At 35.4% G+C, this 19835-nt stretch overlaps 2 protein-coding genes across 3 annotated transcripts in view; both read right to left on the bottom strand.

The window, feature by feature from the left end:
* The window catches only part of STYX (serine/threonine/tyrosine interacting protein), a 30054-nt gene extending 26717 nt beyond the window's left edge, over nucleotides 1-3337 (bottom strand). The window contains exon 1 of one of the 2 annotated variants that reach the window (XM_039865108.1): nucleotides 2998-3337. In XM_039865108.1, coding sequence (XP_039721042.1) covers nucleotides 2998-3054 — 57 coding nt within the window. In that variant the 5' untranslated portion in view covers nucleotides 3055-3337. The remainder of the gene's footprint in view (nucleotides 1-2997) is intronic. The other variant, XM_039865107.1, reaches the window with a different exon arrangement.
* Nucleotides 3338-4178: 841 nt separating this feature from the next.
* Nucleotides 4179-19682, bottom strand: PSMC6 (proteasome 26S subunit, ATPase 6). Its single transcript, XM_039865106.1, has 14 exons — nucleotides 19537-19682; nucleotides 18451-18530; nucleotides 18315-18354; nucleotides 18015-18067; nucleotides 16123-16190; nucleotides 15765-15879; nucleotides 13909-13996; nucleotides 12149-12210; nucleotides 11939-12062; nucleotides 11723-11784; nucleotides 10131-10251; nucleotides 9910-9990; nucleotides 8611-8682; nucleotides 4179-5666 (listed from the first exon to the last, which is right to left on the bottom strand). The coding sequence occupies exons 1-14, from the start codon at nucleotides 19661-19663 to the stop codon at nucleotides 5548-5550; spliced, it is 1212 nt and encodes a 403-aa protein (XP_039721040.1). The 5' UTR covers nucleotides 19664-19682; the 3' UTR covers nucleotides 4179-5547.
* Nucleotides 19683-19835: the final 153 nt, after the last annotated feature.

Raw genomic sequence — 19835 nt, forward strand, 5'->3', positions numbered from 1 at the left:
GCCAACTGTAACAATGCAGGTATAAAAGTTAAACTGACCCTAAATACTGTGCCTAGATTTTCAGAGCACTAGCTCTTCTAGGACCACCTGCATAATAAAACTGAGTTTCTCCTAACCTAAGGGTGCAGCTTGATTTCTCGCTTGTCTGAGTTTTTCCCCAACTTTTCTGCAACAGTAGCTCATAAAGAGGTTAGAGTAGACAGATGGCAGGTCACACAGGACCTTGCAGATGTTAGGGGTTATCACAGCAAAGTTTTAAACAACGGAGTGCCAATCGTTTTGCAAACTGATTTAAACACAACTAAATTTTTGCTAGCACAAGAGTGAAAGGCTTGGTCTGACTCCATCTTATTCAAGTAAGCATTGTTCCATACATGGCCTTCAGGCAAATAGCTCCTGTTTTGTCTTGCATATAGGCATGCTAATCATTAAGGAAATTCTGTTTGGGGATTGAGTTGTACATAAACAGCCCCTCCTATTTTCCCTTCCAGTGACAGAACAGAAGCCTGGACTCTTGTACTTGAAGACAAATTTGAGGATTAGCTCTCCCATCTTCTAGGTTAGTGCCTTCTCAATTAATAAACTTTTCCTTACTACAAACTTTGGCCTTTCCAAGAGTCAGGCGCATGGACTTTAGACTAGTAACATTAGCACTGTCCTATAAAGAATAAACATTCTTATAGAGATGACAGGATCATCAAACTATCATACCTTGATCACATTAATCATTAAGAGCATTCATAACTACCTGAATTCCATTTTTACGAAAGCACGATTTGGATTATAATTTAAACAAAGGTGTGCCAAGGGAGTGTGGAAGTGATTGCTATGTTTAGAACCATCTGATGCCTCACATATCTCATTAGAAATGAGAAAATTAATACTGTTTTATTAGTCAGTTTACCATGAGTTTACATTCCTCATTTACTGGTTATTTACAGTTCTGTCTGCCTAAAAAGCATTCTCCATCTTCTATGGAAATTTCCTATGGTTTCGGTGGGAGGGTTACCAATGATAAACTTCACTATTCCAGTCAAGGTATTATGACCTATCCTGGGTCCTTCATTGTATTCACCCCTTCCTGGCTATAGTGACTGATCCAAAGGATGCGCACACGACCTACGTTGAGCCAGTTCTCTAGATTTTAAATAATGAAGTTTGGAGAGTGGCGCTTTTATTTCTCAGTGTGCAGGCTCCATAAGGCTGTGTGGAACAGATGATGGCCAAACTCCATACTTGTGGAGAAGCCCAAGAAAATGCAAAAGACCCTGACAGAAAGTAGAGAGAAGCACTGATGAGAGGCAGTTGTGATGCACTATAATACTGTGTAGTCAAGTCTCTGAGTTGAAGCTACCACCCCTACCATTCTGGATTTCGTTACTTCTTTACTCTGTTTAAACTAGTCTGAGTTTTGCAACAAAAAGAAACATCTAATGCTATGAAATAAGGAATAAATTGGCTTTCAGTAGATAATATTTGCATCATTATCTACTAGGCTTTAAACATTACTTCTATCCCACACAGGAAAGAAGGCGATATTCTCATTAAGATTTTACAATTTTTGCAGGTATAAAACATTATATACACAATAAAAGATTAAATGTAAATTATGCAAACATTTTAAACTAGAATTTTTAAGATTAGAACAGTGAAGAATTGAGGTGTATTAAAAAGAACAATTAAAAATCATGATACCAAGGTCTTCCCTGTATCTTGTGCTACTGTGTTGTTACCTTGGCCTAACTCTTATACTCAGAAAGGTACGATTTTTTTTTTCATCTAAAAATGCGAATGTGCTACATTATCCCTAAGATTGCTTCCAGTGCTTAAATTACTGAATAATTTTGAGGCTATAAAAGCATACACCTCATTCACACTATTTCATATTAAACAATGAACAAACTGTAAATTCTTTTTTTTTTTTTGGTAAATTCGTTTTTTAACTAACAGAAATTCAATTTTTTCCCTATTTAAGAATGTACTCTGAAAATAATATGCAATTCTCAAGGATCACTACCACAAGCAAAAGATCCCTCCAAACAAAAAATGTGAAACCCAAATGAAGATATTAAACAAAAGGAATATTTGGTATAAATTGAATAGTCTCTTAAAAATAGAGCTTTCTCTTTTGAATTAATTTTAAGATATTTAAAACTAGAAATTTTAGATTTCTTTCTTTCTTGATCCTGTTAAAAGCATTAACTAAGTATCCTCTTCCTGTTAATAATTTAGACTTTAGAAATTCTAATTAAGTAGTCTGCAATACCACAGAGTATTTTAAACTAGCAATAGATGAGGGGGAAAGCGATAGAAACGTTGGATGGAGAAAGAAGGTGGGTTAACCAAATTGGAAATCGGGAGACTAAGTTATAAAGAATTTTATTCTCATTACTAACTTCTCGCCAAAGGACAATTTTTCTGATTTAAATTTTGTGACATTTTATTTTGTTGGTCATAGCTTTGCCTCAAAAAACAAGACAAAACAAAACAAAACCAAGAGTACTACTTTGGGAAAATTTTGGAAGGCGCATTTGTATTTTCAGGCCCGGGTCTATTCCACATGTGGGGCCAAGTGTCCCACAAGTGAATCTATGACAGCAAAGATAACCCTCAAACTGAGATTAAAAACATTATCCTAGTACTGCTTTGCCAATAGAAGGAGAACCTTACTCCAAATCCGCGACGCCGACCTACGGGGTAAAGGACTACTTTTGCTCATGTCATTAAATTAAGTAGAACTGACCCAGACCCTCCGCTGACGCCTCAAGAGGGAAAGAGAAACTCTTGGGCCAGGGTAAGAGCCTACACACACACATACAGACACACACACACCCCACCCCCAAGAGAGGGAGACTCCACCCCGAGGTCCCGGGACGCACTCAAGAGGCAACAGGGCTCCCCTAAGGCTGGGAGCTTCGACGGTTGGGGCCTGGGGTCGCCCCTCAGCCTAGAACCACAAGGGGAGGCCTGTGCGTGGCAGTCACTGGGCAGACTCACCTCGGCGTCTTCTTTGCACTGTGGGAGCGAGGGGAACTCCAGCTTCACGTCCTCCATGATCCCAGCCGGCGGGCTGGTAGGTGGGGTAGGAGTAGGAGTTACTCGCCAGCCCTACCCTTGGGCTGGCAGTGGCGGTGAAAGGAAGGAGGGCCGGTGGACCGCAGGGCTGACGGGCGGGCAGCGGGCTTACAACTAACACACGCAGACCAAAGGGTCCCAGCGACTCCGTCGGCGGCGGCGACAGCGAGGATGAAAAGGGTTGGGCGGCTCATACCCGGCCGCCATGCTGCTGCCGTCTCCCTGCTCACCGAGACTCCGCGCCCCTCAGGCCGCCCAAGCTCGGGCACCAGCACGAGCCCTACAACCGTCTCCCTCCTTCCCCCCGCCCTCCCGGCGCAGCCCCAGCCAATCCCAGCCCACGCTCGCCTTTGGCCCGCCCCCCGCGGCCGCCAGGTGTCAGCGCGCTACCGCACCGCCCCTTCGCGAAAGCGCAGACGCGGGGGGCGGGGCCTCGGGGGCGCTGCGGCGAGAGCTCGCTGGGTGCGGAGGAGGTGGGACTGCGGTAGGAAGGGGAAAACGACTGTGGATGCTGGGAAAGGCAGTGGGACAATCCAAAACAGCTCTGGCCTTTGATGACAGACGCAAATCTCTTCTTTGCTGTAAGAATGGGCAAAACATCCTAGCCACCCGTAGCTGACATCCGAAAGGATTCCCCTCTCAGAATCCTGCCCAATCTGTGTTGAGGTTATAACTAAAAAAGTGGGCATTCGTCTTAAAATTATTATGCTACACAGAAAACGAAACACCCATCACTTTTAAGCAAATTGAAACAATAGACAGGTATATGACAACTAGAAATGGCAAATAGAGTTCTAAGAAATAGAAATATAATCTCTAGCTCAGTAAATTGTACATAATACTGAAAGGTCTCTAATTTGAAGTTTATTATTTCATCATGTTAACTACATGGCTTTCAGTATCTTTTCAAAAGGAGTCAGAGTTAATACTGTATTGTTAATAAAGATTAGGTATATACTTTATCTGGGCTTAGAGAGATACTATTATCCTTTGTTTTCAAACAGATGAGGAAAATCAAGCTTAAAAGTGGAAGAACCCACACTTAAACATTAAAAGTTTGTACACGAAACTGATTTTTCAAAAAACGACCACAACCAAAGTAAAAAGGCAAGAAAGTCATTTATTAATTAAATTGCGAATTACAATGGATAAAAAAGAATCACATAGGTGTTTTACCTAGACCGTCCCCACACAAACATCCTATTACTTTTTATATTGTCATATTTATGAAATGCACTGCCAACATAGATAGGGAACTATTCAATAACTTGAGTATTAGATGGTTAGCTTGAATGATTTTCTCTATCACTATGTTTTTTCTTTTAAAATTATAAAAAGCACAATATTCTGGTAGTAAGTTTTTAATTAGAAGAATGTACAATGTCATATATTGTTTGTTCTTTGGTGCTTATGAAACTAAAGTTTCAACAACACTTTTAATAAGTTCAACTGATGCCCAATGATGACTTCCTATTGTAATCTGTTAAAGCTTTAATTCCCACATGATATGAGAAAGAATTGTGTATAGGTAACAGAACTTTGTTTTGAACATTTCTGACATCAACATCCCCTACATCAGACACTCTTAGCTTGGTATCCATAGATACCTATAGAGTCCATGGGTAAGCCTGGGAAATAATAAATATCCTTAAGTTTTAGTATATGCAAAATTGTATATACATATGTGTGAATTTTTCTAGGAAGAGCATCCAGAACTTAACATTCTCGAAAGGGAACTATCATCTGATATAACTTAATAAAACAAGTCATATTTATTAGCAAATATTACTTTCCAATCATAATCTAAAAAAAGGTTATGGATATGCATGTACTATTTCAATTAACTATTATACAGTCTAGTCATAGTAGGTGAAGAATAAATACCTTCTGGAAGGAGGAATATATATATAGACATACAAATACATCTATGTTATATACGAAAAGATGCTGTTAGAAAAACAGTGTGGGTACTATTTTAAAATAAAATTCAAAAGCCAACGATCTAAATACAATTTCATCTTGGTTGTTAAATAGTTTACTTACTAAAGAACCTAAAGGACTACAGTAAAAGTACTCTTACAAAAGACAATATATGTTGAACTGAATCAAATAGATTTTATTCAACTTTTTAGGATGAGGAAAACAAATGATATAAAATAAGACATAAGAAATGCTCTTTTGCACTACTATCTCAAACAATTTTCAATGTTTTACAAAATGTTCACACAGCAAATACGAAAAGCTACAACATACTTTTATAACTTCTGCTGCAATAAATGCAACATTAACAAATATACAAATTTCTACTGTACCAATCTTAAAAGTAGAATTACCGAATTACTAATTTTTGTTATTCATATTTATTCATATGCTTTTAATGAGATCATTGCCAATACATACATTATTTACCTTAACTTTATTTTTATATTAAGCCAATGTCTGTCATGCAGTCATCAAAATCTTTACAATAAATCACACAGGTTTGTAGTCCAATTTAGACTCTAGCTTCTTAGAATCAGCCACTTTCCTGACTGCTTTCATGAAGTCTTCCTGTACTACAAAATCATGATCAGCACGAATTGCAAACATACCTGTAGAGAATAAAACAACATGACTACTACATATAATAGTGAATTATTTCTTATAAGAAAACTAAATAATGTAATTCTATGGCATAAATGTGAAGGAGCCTACATTTACTACTTCTGAACCACTAGTTCTGATTTGTTAAAACTCTCTCATTTTTCAATAAATTTCCATAGCTATCGTAAGCATTATTTTCCAAACCAAAAGCCAGGAAACAATGAGACAATTATCTGAATATTTAAAATCCAGCACACACACTCCCTGTATTCAATGGCATCTTGGGAAAAAAAAAAACAAAAAAAACCCAACTATCAACATAACGCACATTTTAAGCGGTTATTTCTTAACAGGCAGCAATTCTCTGGAAAGAAGGAGCATGTGTATGGTTTCGGAAAACACAAAACACCTCCAATAATTTTGATAGCTGTTACTTGTTAATAATCAAAAGCTTAGAGAATAAGAAATTTTAAAAAGCCAACAATGGGCTTTAACAAAACTCAGTGCCATTATTCATATATTAAAATTACCCTATTTAAGTACAAATTGATATTTTTATGACTTTCATATTCAAGTATCACAATTCACTTCTTTCAAGTTTTTAACAAGTTAAAAGTTTTTTGTTTGGGCCTTTTCTTTTTAACATTATGTAGTTATATCATGGATAAGGGTCCCAGGTTTTGAGAGGATCCTAATTTCAAGATAAGCTAAAGCTGATAAGGTATCAGTACCTATTAATTAAATGAATCCTACTAATATTTTCATTGAGGATCTGCTAATATTGAATTTTCACTTATATAAAATGAGTGGGTTTGAATAGAAAATTATAGGTTAATTCTTATCTTCCCTTTCAAGGTTTCTAATTTTAAGGAGTTTTAAAAATAGCCACTCTATGTTGCCCTCAGATATCAGATGAATGGAAATGACTAATTTTTTTAATAATGAAGCTTTAAAACTCGTTTAGAAGACTACAACTAAATTAGGAAAGTTATTTTTCCAAACCTTGTGTATATGACTGTTTCCAAATCGAGTGAGTGAGTGAATCTGAGATACATTCTAATTCAAAAAGTATAATAATCACTGGATTAAATGGAAATCTGTAACTATATAGTTGTTTATACTATAGTAAAATCTAGTGTATTTTAACTTACAGAAAGATATGTTAACAATAAAGGCTTGAATTTTAATAAAAAGAAAATTAAAGAATTTCAGTATGTCTCCAGATGTGAATGTCTGAGAGCTAAAATTTTAATCCGCATAGAAGTTATAGCTCTGTGAAAAAAAAAGGAGACAATCACAATTTGATGGTATCAGCCTTTAAGATTATGACACTGCTTTTGTTTGGGTTCCAATTTCACTAAAGCACTCTTTGAAAATAATTTGATCCAGTGTAGATTTTGAAAAAGAGAAATATAAATTACTGAGTAGTTCAAGCTACATGACAATTTACCTCTTAATATTTCTGTTCATTAATAAGTCTTTGAGAGCATGACTTACCCTAATTCATACTGAGTTTCTAGACCTGCAGATCTTTGATTCAGATAATGAGTCATAGTATACCCAACAAAGAAAATGCCTTTGGAAAAGTCATGCCCGAGGAGCCTTTTTAAATACTGATGAATTTACAAGAAATGTAAATACAAAGCTCCAGAGGTGATGTGAAAAAAGAGGAAATCACATATTGTTAACACTTATAATAGAAATTATCTTTTTTTGACTTTAAGATTCTGTATGGAGGGACAAAGACTAAATGACTCTGTGTAGAGTTTTAAAGCCACTTTGTACCAGAAATAAAATAGGATCATACAATCCAGAGAAAAAATTGTATTAAAAAACAATTACATTTTACGCAAGTTGCATGATCACAAAATTCATAAATCAATCTTTCAAAGCCTATTGCTGACAGTCTTGTATCAGAAAACATGTCATCTGCTTTGCAGCAGACTCCTCTGGTGCTGACCCGGTCTTGTTTCAGCCATAGGTGTGGCACCGTTCTGTACAGTCTTAATGTACGAAGGAGGCAAGAGAACTAAATGTTAAATCAAGCTATATTCACAGACTGCAATATGCTGAATTCATTCCCTATGGCTATAATTATGAGAAACCTATGGATCAAAGGCTGGGAATTGCCAGCAGGCCTTTTACTTATGTTTCTCACTGTATGCCCCTATCAAAGGAAAATGTAAACAAAGTCTATAAACAGTAATTCATAGAAACTAAGAATGATATATAAACTGGATTCCTCAATACCTGAGGCTTTTTTTTTTCTTGGCTTTTTGTCTTTGCTTTCTATTGTTTTTTCTTCTACGGAACATTATCCCTTCTCTAATAAACTTTCCTTTTGACTCTAACTCTGGCATGTGTTTGAATTCTTTCTTACACTCAGCCACAAACTCCCTCTCTCCCTCAGTCTCTCCCTCTCCCTTCCCCTCTTTCCCCTCCCTCCCTTCCTCTCTCCCTCCCTCTCTCTCTCTCTTCTGTGTAGGACTTGACTCCCCCAATCAGGGGAATTTGCCCAGGCCTGCATCAGTCTCAGACTTACTTCAGGGGGCCATATCCTATCACATGCATGTCTTTCCACATTCCGCCTAAGGTATCCAGAAGTGCAGAAGAGTCAACATACCCAAGTGCAAATCTCATCCAACAGCGGATGAGAGCTGGTAAACAAATGTGGTAATCCTAGAAAGCACTCTATATGGGTTCTCTAAGGGTCTCCTCAGAATCAAACCCTCCTTGCTGAGAGCAGCTACATCAACAACGGTGCACCATTTAACAGCTTTCCCTTTTTCCATCTCACTTACCCTGCTCTCTCCTGCTTCCTGGAATCATTCCCCCCAAAATGAGCACCCAAATCCTTGCAAAGCCCTGCCTGTGCTTTGAGACAAACTCAACACATTTTCAGCAAATTAAATAAAAACCAATAGCAAAACCTGTATTTAAAAAAAAACATACCTGCTTCAGTACAAACATTTCTCAGGTCTGCTCCATTAAAGCCATCTGAAAGCTTCACAATTGCTTCATAATCTGTTTAGGAAAAAAATAGTGGAAATTCGTTTAAAAAAAAAGACTTTTTTCGATTTATGCTCATATGGAAAATTTAAACTGAAGAGCTTCCTTTGAATTTGATCAGCTCCATTAACATTCCACAATATTAACCAAAAACTATACTTCTGTTAAGTAAACCAGAACCAAGCAGAAATAAACATACTTCTGAAACTTTAAAACCAAGAAATATCCTCAATATCTGAAAGCATCTTATTCTTTTTCACACAGTGAAAGTTATCATGTTTGAACTTCAGACGGTATTTTAAACAGAGGAAAGATAAGGAGTGGGAGATATTACAGATGAAACATGACTGGCCAAGAGTTAATAATTATTGAGGCTGGGGGATGAGTAGCTGGGGTCTGAAGTTCATTATAATCTTATACTTACTTTTATGTATTTCTAATTTAATAAAAAATTAAAAATAACAAAAAATTAGGATCATATCATTCCTTTGTTCACAATCCTCCAGTAGCATCCATATTAAAAATAAAAGCCAAAGTTCCTACACGATGGCCCAATAAGGCTATACATTCTGGTCCCAATTACTTCTATTATTTCACTTGCTACTGCTGTCCCATTTACTCTGCCAGAGACACCTTGGCCTCTTTGCTGCTTCAAGAATGTTCCAGGCATGCATCTACTTCAAAGTCTTACTTGCTACTCCCTCTGTATAAATTTCCCACATATATTCATTTCTAGTTTTCGCCTTTTCAGCTCATTGCTTAAAAATCACCTTCTTGCACTTCAAGTGCAGGGTCCTTCCCTGCACTTCACTCTCCTTACTTCCATTTAAATATATATATTAGATGGTGATAAGTGTTATGGAGAAAAATAAAGCAGGAAAAGGAATGAAGCAGGAAGAAATATATATATATATAAACCAAGAATGAATTTATATATTCATTCCCGCCTGCTCTTGGCATTACCTAGTCCCCTTTTCCTAGATTTATTTTTCTCTATAGCACTTATCATCATCCAATATATCTTTTATTCACTTTGTATTTTCTGACATGAATTTAAGTTCTACAACCCTGTACTTAGAACAATTTCTAGCATACAGCAGATGTTCAATAAATATTAGCTTAAATTAAGACCATCGTGTTTGCTAAATTTTAAAACCAGATTCAACAGACTATCAATGATATCCAATAGCATTTTGCTTAATTTACCAAATATAAATATATAAAAATAGGTTATTTCCTTACCTATTTCACCATGCTTTGTAATGGGACCTGCATGGATTTTCAATATATCTAATCTTGCTTGTTCATTTGGTAAATCAATATCTGAAAATAAGAAATTACAAGAAATTCTTTTGCAGTCATTTTTTTTGTTGTTTTTTAAATAAAGTAGGGATGAGGAGGAGGTATGAAAAGGAAAACGAACATAGAGAGAAATGGACGGAAGGTAAAGAACTTTAACTCACGTATTTTTCTATCTAATCTTCCTGGACGAAGCAATGCAGGATCCAGTGTATCTGGTCGGTTTGTAGCCATGATCATTTTAACTCTATGTAGAGTATCAAATCCATCCATTTGATTCAGTAACTAAGAATATATTTGTAATAAAAATTACAGATTTTACAAAACAACCCAATTATTAAAAGATACATAGCACATTCTTAATATGCCTAATACCATGAAATGTACTGACTACAGATAGTTATGTAACATTAAAAATGATCGTTTTATGGAATCCTATTTTTTTTCTTGCTCTTATTATAAAGGGATATACTTGCCATTCTCAAAGTTGCAAGATTATTTAATTATGTACCTTTTTATAGCTTTCAGGTAGTTTAAACAAGTCTGAAGGTTTCCATCTGGTCAAGAATTATGAAACTAAATTATGTGGATTTAATTTCCAACATCCGAGTTTTTTTCATACAATTACTTTTAAAAATAAAAATAATAAAATCTAATGTTTAAACTGTTTATGGTATGCCTGACATAAAATTTACATTAGGATAACCAGATACAATGATTTTTCTACAAATTTGACAGTAAGTCCATTAAATATTTTTTCAAATAATTTAACAGAAATACTGAGATATTAAACATACTTCCTTTGATTCCTAAAGTTTTCTTGAATAAAGGTTGAAAAACCTAATTATAGTTCAACAAACTCTTTAAAATACAGCTAGCCTGACTTGTCTGTCCCAAAATATGTTAGTTGACAACATATCAGTTACATAAATAAAACTAGTATCTGTGATGTTTTAAAATACCTCGATTTAAAGTGTAAGAAACTCTACAACTAATTCTAAAACTGTATATCTTCTGAGCAAATCAGTATAATTTATAAAAAGAAAATTTCAAATACCCATTCTCAGAATTTTATACAGCACTATCTATACTACCTAGCTGCTATTTGAAGAAGTGGGAGAATGTATACTACCTAGCTGCTATTTGAAGAAGTGGGAGAATGTATCTTGCCACCACTTTCACAGAATCTGGAGTGAGGAAAAGCTTCATGTACATTCTAATATCCCATTATTCATTTTCTTCCATTATCAAAACTATTTTAGTTTCCTCTCATTCTCAGCAATAAAGAGGAAAGCGTCATTGATTTTTAGAGCAGACTCATACATATAATTGAGAAAAGGAAATTATAGTTGTAAAACATTAATAAATAATTATAACTTATTTATTGCCACCAGTTTTAATCTGTCCATTACTCATACAATGTCTTAATAAAACTAGCATAAGATCACATTCATAATATAAATAATGCAATGTACGATTTAAGTATCTGAATGGCTAGTCTGCTCAAAAGACAGACCAATACAGCTGTAAATCAAATGGGAATTTTGTAGATACGCCTATTATTTTCTAGCAGTCGTTTCCTTACTAGAGATTGTGGTGGAGAAATGTGTTCATTCCTGTCGATATTTTCAAATTTCATACTTAAGTGCATTCTTCATTTTAAACACTGTATATATTTGACTTTCAAATATCCAGTGTTCACTTCTTTATTCAATAAACATTGATTTCTTTATAAACTTCCTTTACCAAATCTTACCTCCATTAAAGTTCTCTGAATCTCTCTATCAGCGGAAGTACCCTCAGAAAACCGACGACCACCTGAAATAATGATACGGAAACCCATATGCATTATTTTTTCTCCTATAACTATTATTTAAGAAAGCAGAATACAATACATTCTTTAGGATTTCTAAAAATTTCCTAACACTTTCAAGAAAAATTTAAAATAAATTTTAAAAGGCGTTATTCTTACCAATAGCATCTATTTCATCCATGAAAATGATGCATGGCTGATGGTCTCTGGCATAATTAAACATTTCTCTGATCAAACGGGCACTTTCGCCAATGTACTTGTCTACAATAGAACTAGATACAACCTGATAAAAGGAAAAACATTAAGGTAAACATAAGATAGTTCAAATAAAATTTAATTTCAACAGCTACAAAAAGAATCATCCCTTACCTTTAAGAAATTGCAGTCCAGCTGGCTAGCAACAGCTCGTGCCAGGAGTGTTTTTCCTGTACCTAGGAACGAAGTCCTAATTAGATGGACAAAACAAACTTTCAAAAGCCTTTTAAGAATGTAATCCTTAGGATAGTAAATTCTGCAAAATGGAAGCTAAATCCTAAACAAAATTTCCATCAAAAATTCCAAAGCACACCTTTCAATATTAAAATTTTAAATTTTATTCAAAATATCCCTTTAAATAATTTTATTTAAAGCGCACTGAATAAAATAACCTTAGAAATAAATCAAACCCTATTTAGTCTACAATGGAAACTTGCTACATTGAAATCCGTTAATCTAGCCTGCACACTAAATGGATCTTACACCTATGCAAGATATTGTATATCAAGTATTGGTTATTTGGAAACTACTGGTTAGTGAGTTATGGAAATTTTCAAAATAGGCATTTCTCATTATAGAATATTTAAAAACTACATTTATTAATATCATCACCAATCTCATCCTTTTAAGAATTAACATATTAGAAAGCTGTAAGCTCATAGTATCAAATATAAGTTTTCAAAAACTATCATTTTCACCTGAAAGCTCAAATTTTATCACTGGCTACAGATGGTGTCAGTTGTTTTCTTTGACATTACAGGCTAACGTCCTTCATTTTTGAAAAATGTGTCCCAGATAACCAATAATCAGTCTGAATAACCAATAACCAGTCTGATAACCACAGACTGTCTGCAAAGTATCCTTTAAAGTAAAAACGGTATTCTGTGAAAAGCGGTTATTTCAGTTAAAAACTCAAATAATTACACAAGAAATAAACTATCCTATTCAATATGCAGCAGAAGTGCTTTATACGTATTTTCTACCTCATCACACAGAATAAAGATGTTATTCAAGGATCAAGACTTAATAAAATTAATAATTTCTACTGCTTTACCAAGGACATTTTAAAGTGAAACTGGCATTTTTTTTTAAACTGCAAGTGTGAGTGGTCAAGAACACAGAGACTACTAGTATCATTTATTGCCACTGACTTAACTGATTCATGCTATGGCATGAACAGTTTTACCTACATTGCTTTTTTACACCATTAGCACAGACACCAACACAGTGAAAAAGGCAACTTACATCTTAGTATTATGAAAGTGTGAGACACCAATACTCTGAAGTGTATGCACATGGAAAAGGATACTGAATGTGTATGTGCTGTTTGTGTGTAGTGAGTTTTGATCTTGCAGGCTTCCTCAAAGTGTCTCAGGTGTGTGAACCACAGGTCTGTGAACCACATAGGACCATTACACTAGAATCACATGGTATGTTAAGATATATAGATGACCCATGAACAGCATGCATTTGAACTGCACGGGTCCACTAATACGCAGATTTTTTCAATAAATACTGTTTCGATTCACAGTTAGGAGTCTGCCCATGCAGAGGGCTGACTGTATACACTGATCTATGCCATTTTATGACTCAAGCATCTGTAGACTTTGGTATCTGTGGGAGCCCTGGAACCAATCCCTGAGGATATCAAGGGTAGTTAAATTTGGGGGGAATCAAAAGTTATATTCAAGAGTTAACTTGTACCCTATGAGGCACAAGAGGACTAAGCATGCTTAGACTAGTAGACACACCTCTATCCCTTCCTTCCTCTGAACAGAGTAGAGGTTGGAACTGCCCATATTAAATTTCCATCTTATTTTTTTTACTCCTTAATTAATTCATTTATTAGTGAGCAGACATAATTCAATACTAACCTGGTGGTCCATATAGCAAACAGCCTTTTGGAGGTATTATACCTACACGCTGGAATAATTCTGGGTTTGTAAGAGGTAATTCTATCACCTAGAAAAGAAGTTGCATGTTTCTTAAACAACTGGTAAAGATTTTGATGTACTTTCAAATATTTTAAGTAAAATATCAACGTAGTTACGTAGACACATCATAATTTATAATAGATCTAGAATTCCATGCTATGTAAAACCATTTACATTAGAGGATTTTCTTCAGGTAGATTTAAGGTATCTCATCTTTGAAAATTTTTAAATGTTTTTAGATTAATTCATTAAAAAGTGTGTGGTTATTTTAAACAAACCACACACTTGACTAGAGTGATGGTTACACAGGCATATAACTGGTCAAAACACACTTCAATTGTACATTTTAAATCTGTATTTCACTGAATATAAATTATGCTTCAATGTAAAAATTATACTATAAAAAATCAGTCACGCAAAATAAATAAAAGATCTATATTATTTTGCATTTGGGCATATAACACAAAATAATTATAAAATAAATTTTGGTAAGTTATAACTGCCACTAGGAGAAAAGGTATATAAAATTTTTACATGTTGGCAGTTTATCATAGCAACCTTAAAAGAACTAAATATTCTGCTCTCAATGTCCTACTAAAACTGATTCAAGGAAAGAAAACTAGAGAATAGAAAAATTGAGGGTTTGACAGCCCAACTTAAACTCTTCAGAATACCAGTAAATTGAGAGTTAAACTTCCATTGAATAGTTGTGTCTGTAAGGTGTGATTTAAGATAAGCCAAAGTGTGAGAAATCAATATTCTGAAGTGTATGCATATGGAAAAGGGTACCGCACATGCATGTGTGTTGTGTGTGGGGGGGGATTCCTTTTGCTTCTATGGCTAACACAGCAAATCACTATAAAAGATAAGATTTCACAGTTCCATTAAGCACTTGTTCTTCCTTTGTTGACCTTTCACTAACTACAAGGTGAGAAGACTAGGTTTTAATTTATGCTCAGGCTAGTGCTTTATCAACTAACAATTTGGTTTCATAATTACCTGGAATGCTTGCTTTAATGCTTTTTTGTCTCACCCACAATCTGCTGCATCCAAAGCATGCAGAGGGCTTAAGAATCTGTATCTTTAATAATAAGAGTAATAGAAAATTTAATGTACTAAAGTCTGAAAGCTAGTGGCTTAGCACTTGAATCAGGTGATGTAAACCTTTCTGACTATCCTCCTTCATTCCTAAATATTTCCATCCTAAATTAGGATGAAATTAATAGGACAATAAATTTGCTTTAAAGAGAATGGTTAAGAAGTCATCTGTGCTATGAAGCAAGGCAATTCTGTTTAGTTCCTTCACCTAAGAGTTTAAAAGGTTTAAACCCCCTAAAGCCAGTATTTTTCTTAAATGGCAGCAAACAGCTCTATCTAAATAAAATATTTAAGGCACAGGTAACTTACACTACTATAATGGTGGGAAGCAAATAAGGATATGGGAAAAACTTTGTTACACACATAATCCAAATGTACTCTGATCCAAGTAACCTACAATGATCAAAATCACAAATGGCACGGGCATTGAATTATATCAATTATTCTTAGTTTTTTTCTTCTTCTTTGTCAAAAAGAGCAGGATTTTTCAATACCAAGTTATCTCCAAATTAATAAACAGCTATAATTTTCATAGCTAGAAATTCAGGGCTATTCTTATCTTGATAAGAATATTAAATGTGTAATATTCGGTAACCACTATTTGGACAAAGTGATTTTTCATCTTCTCTCTTCCTGCAGGAACCTTAAAACCAATACTCATTATTTAAAGTTCAGAAAACAAAGAATAAACTACCAACCTCTCTTAATTCCCGAATCTGTTCTGAAAGCCCTCCAATCTCAGAGTAAGAAACGTTCCCGGGGTCTTCATGAGACATGTTGTAAACCAGTGGATCCACCTCTCTTGGCAAATATCTGTAATAAGGTGTGTATTTTTCTTTTAATTAAGAGATGTATTTTCTTTTGGCCTATAGATAGAGTATAAATGACTCGCTTATGTAAGCACCTGTAGGTAATTTTATAAAAACATGTTTAAATTAATTAGGAATTAGTAAAAGGGAAAAAGTGGCAAAATATTGAATGATCTCAAAAAAACATATATTTTGGATAAAATCTTCTGTGAAAACAAAGGTACACTAAATAGAATAAGAAACCTACCTCATGATAGTTAGTGTAGTCATATCCAAAGCAACTCTTGTTCCTGGTTTCAGCTTACTTTTGTCAAGCTAATTTTGCAAAACAAAAAGAGTTACATAAATGCTTAATAAAGGGAGCAACACTCTTAACAAGAAGGTTATATTTAGAAGTTAAGTAACCATTTTTACCCTCAGAGAACACTAATATTAGATTATAAACACCATGCCAACAGAAGGGTATAAAAGTTATAATTCAAAGTTATTTCTATCTTCCCCCTAAAAGAATGCTCTTCTATGCAATTTCAGCATGAAATGTAAAATCACGCACACACAAAGTCTGAGGTAGTAATAATCTTGTTTTTAAAGAAGGGACTTTAGTATTTTACTTTCAAAGGCTCACTATTTAATATAGTTCTGCTCATTATTTTGATTCAGGCACCATAATACAGTACAGTAACTTTGCCAATTAGTACCAAAGGATTTATACAGAAATCAGCTAAGTGAACATTCTTAGAAAAGAGAAGCATTTTAAAGTCATGCCCATTAGATTTATTCTAAAAACTATAGCTTTTAGGAAGAATGTGTTACTTGATCACAGAAGGTAAGGGGGAAATACACTGTTTCTCCTTAGAGATTTTTATTAAAATGCTAAAAACAAAAACAAACAAAAAAAACCCAGCAATTATCATTCGTGCCTTTGCTACATTATCAGACACTGCTAAATAAGTTATATATTAGGTTGAATCATACTAAATATTGGCATATTTAGGCAGAGTAACTTATTTGGTTAGAATTTACTTTTCAAAACTAAAGTTAGTTTTTTTTATAATTTAAAAAACTGCTTGCCAATACAATTTCAGAATTACACAAATTACAGATCACTTTTCACAGGATTTTGCAAAGAGCTCTAAGTTTAGGACTGAGTGACAAAATGAAGTAGAGACAGGCAAAATACTTAAGCTAAAAAAAATTGACAGTGAGGTACTTTGAGAAAGAGCTAAACAGAGATCAATGTGAAGCTATTTCAACATTTTACATCTATAGAAAATATATACTCTGGCTTTTCTAATGTTTCCCAGTTTCAAATACTCTCTTGCCCTCATACAACCATAAAATACCTTAGAAATGCCAATGTTTGGCACCCTAAGGGCCCTGAAAGGGATTTAAAAATCCTTTGTCAGACTAGGCATCTAATATTTTGATTTAGAAAATGTCATCCCACTTATATGCCTGGCAAAATTCTAAAATCAGAGTTAGTCCCTGGGTTAAATTCTGTTCTACAGTCATGCTTTATCAATGTTTTAAAACCTGAACCTGTTACAACAAATACTTGGAGAAAGCTCTTCCCAATGAATTTATAACTATGCTTCAAGGACACTTCCTAATGAACAGGGTGGTACATAAATGGGCTTCAGAAGCTACTAAACGATTCAAAGCCATTTGTTGGCATTTTTGATGATTGAAAAATGAAATGTGGAGTTACTTCAATTTGCCTATTCTAATCTAAATGAATTCATACTAAAATCAACTTTGGTTATAGTTATAGTAACGACTGTAAGTAATATTTCGAAATGTTTAAATATAAAACATAAGTAATTGATAGGGTATAATCTTTTTAAGTCCCCTTCAAAAAAGACATTAAAATAAAAAAATGATCTGAGGTATTTTCAAGTTCTAAAAGTCTTTGATTTCTAAGAGTGTAGTGCTGACTGAGGCAACTCAATATAGTAGAAAGTAGAGAATATGAGGAGTCAAAGCTCATGGTTTGAGTTTTAGGCTTTGCTAGTAATATCTGAGCAAATCACCTTTGGGAGTTATGGGCATACTACCTGACCTGCTTACCTCAAGAATTAAATAACTTATGTGAAAGAGCTTTTGTCAATTATAAAGCACTATACAGATGTAAAGTGTTACCTGTCGACGACAACCCACAACATATCTTGGTCCATTTGTAGCTTTAACAATAACTAGAGGAAGAAAATGAAAGAACATATTGAAAAATAGCAAGTAAAAAATAAATATACCCACATAGGTGGCAGGTTGAGTTTTATGTTTGTCCTCCAAGAAAATAATACACAGGTGAAAGAAAAGTAAATCTATGTAAGTATAGCATCTACCTTCACTATGGTCATTAGAATAATGAGCCTTTCAAAAGTTGGTGGTGGGAGGGGGGAATCCACTCTTTTTTCTTTACTAACAATCTAATCCACTTACATTTTTCTTCAGTTAACTGCTTAAGAACTTCACCCACAATCTAAGAAAGAAAGAAAAAAAAGCATTACTTTCTGCTAACAGCTAAAAAAACAATGCAATTACCATCACCCTTTACACCCCAAACTCCATTATTTACCTGCCCAACACTTTGTAAGGCCTTCAGATCATTTTCAGACTTTTCATACTGCTTGGTAAGTTCTTTTAACTGTTCCCTTACTGAAATAATAAAATTTGAACATTTTTAATTAAACCATAATCTTAGTGAGTTGAAATTACTAAATCTTACTTTACTTAAATTTATTTGTCTATTTCACTTTACATATATTTTATATCCACCGTATCAAACCACAAAAGAAATAATGCTGTTTGTAGATGGCACACTTAAAAACAATGTTACAGAGAAAGCACCATCATTTTTTCTTAATCGCAATATTTCATTGTTTAAGCACTTTTTAGGTTACATTCTTAACAGATACTGACGTTTCCGGATTTGCGACTACAGATTCAAATGATAAAAGCTAGACTCTTCCTCACCTCTTCACCTACCCACATGGATTATTACTCTCTAGCTTTCTACCGTAAATAAGGTCAACAGGTGCAGTGCTCCGCAAAATTACATAGTTATGGTTTTCTTTCATTTAATTAAACCACTCAGGCTTGCCAGTGAAGGTGCACTCTGAAAAAATGTAAGTGCCTTTTTAGCACAGGAGGTAAGGGAAACTTGTGTGCCTGATAAAAGTACAACTCGAAACATGAGAAAAGACGAGGAGGCTTATTATTACCAATGGACTCCTCAAGTTCTGCGTCCAGCATTCCACTCCACTCCACTAACAAACCAACTTCCCGAGTCTCATATCTTGCATGAGCTTCCTTGACTCAAGCCTCTTCCCTTCTCCTGGTCCCGAGACTCCGCACTGTTCTCCTTACACTCCAAACTGGTAAACATCTCTGGCCCATTTCTTCCCTCCCGCCTTATCTAGTCCTCTTTCACTTCCATCTCAGAACTGGGAATGTTCTCTCTATCACCTGGACCAGAGTGGGCCACTTCCACGCCCGAAGAGGTTCTGCTTCCCAATCTCAGGGCCGGATGACAAAGCGCCTTGTCCCTGGACCGAGGCCTTCCCATCGCCAGGGCTCGGCTGTCGGGCTCGGCCAAAGGCTTCCGCTTTGTCAGAGACAGAAGCGGGCCCTGGCACGAGATTAAGTGGAAAGGTGCACTCACATTCCTTGAGACGGCCGTCGATCTCCTTGTGCTCCAGCAGCTTCTTGCGGTAGTCCTGAAGCGCCTTATCTCTAGGGTCCGCCATGATGAGAAGCCGCCGCTCATAGGGGATGCCGGGAATGGCCATGGCCGCCTGGGCGGGGGAAGGGGCGGGGCGAGGGAGGAGAGCCTCCCTGGAGGCGTGGATTCGTGGACGACCCCGCCCCTTCCGGTTGGCTCCACCTCTCCGATTTCTGCCTCTCGTTTCACCCAGGGCGCGGGAGTGCGCGTAAGAAGGCCTCCCGCCACACTGTCCCCTT

The sequence above is a fragment of the Pteropus medius genome, unplaced genomic scaffold (genome assembly GCF_902729225.1).
Source record: "Pteropus medius unplaced genomic scaffold, Ma_sr-lr_union100, whole genome shotgun sequence".
Taxonomy (NCBI): Eukaryota; Metazoa; Chordata; class Mammalia; order Chiroptera; family Pteropodidae; genus Pteropus; species Pteropus medius.

Coding starts and splice junctions, on each gene's coding strand:
- PSMC6 (XM_039865106.1), bottom strand. CDS start 19,663: ATGGCCATTCCCGGCATCCCCTATGAGCGGCGGCTTCTCATCATGGCG. Junction 11,785..11,938: donor GGATGAAATAGATGCTATTG/GTAAGAATAACG, acceptor TCATTATTTCAG/GTGGTCGTCGGTTTTCTGAG. Junction 9,991..10,130: donor AAGATTAGATAGAAAAATAC/GTGAGTTAAAGT, acceptor TCTTATTTTCAG/ATATTGATTTACCAAATGAA.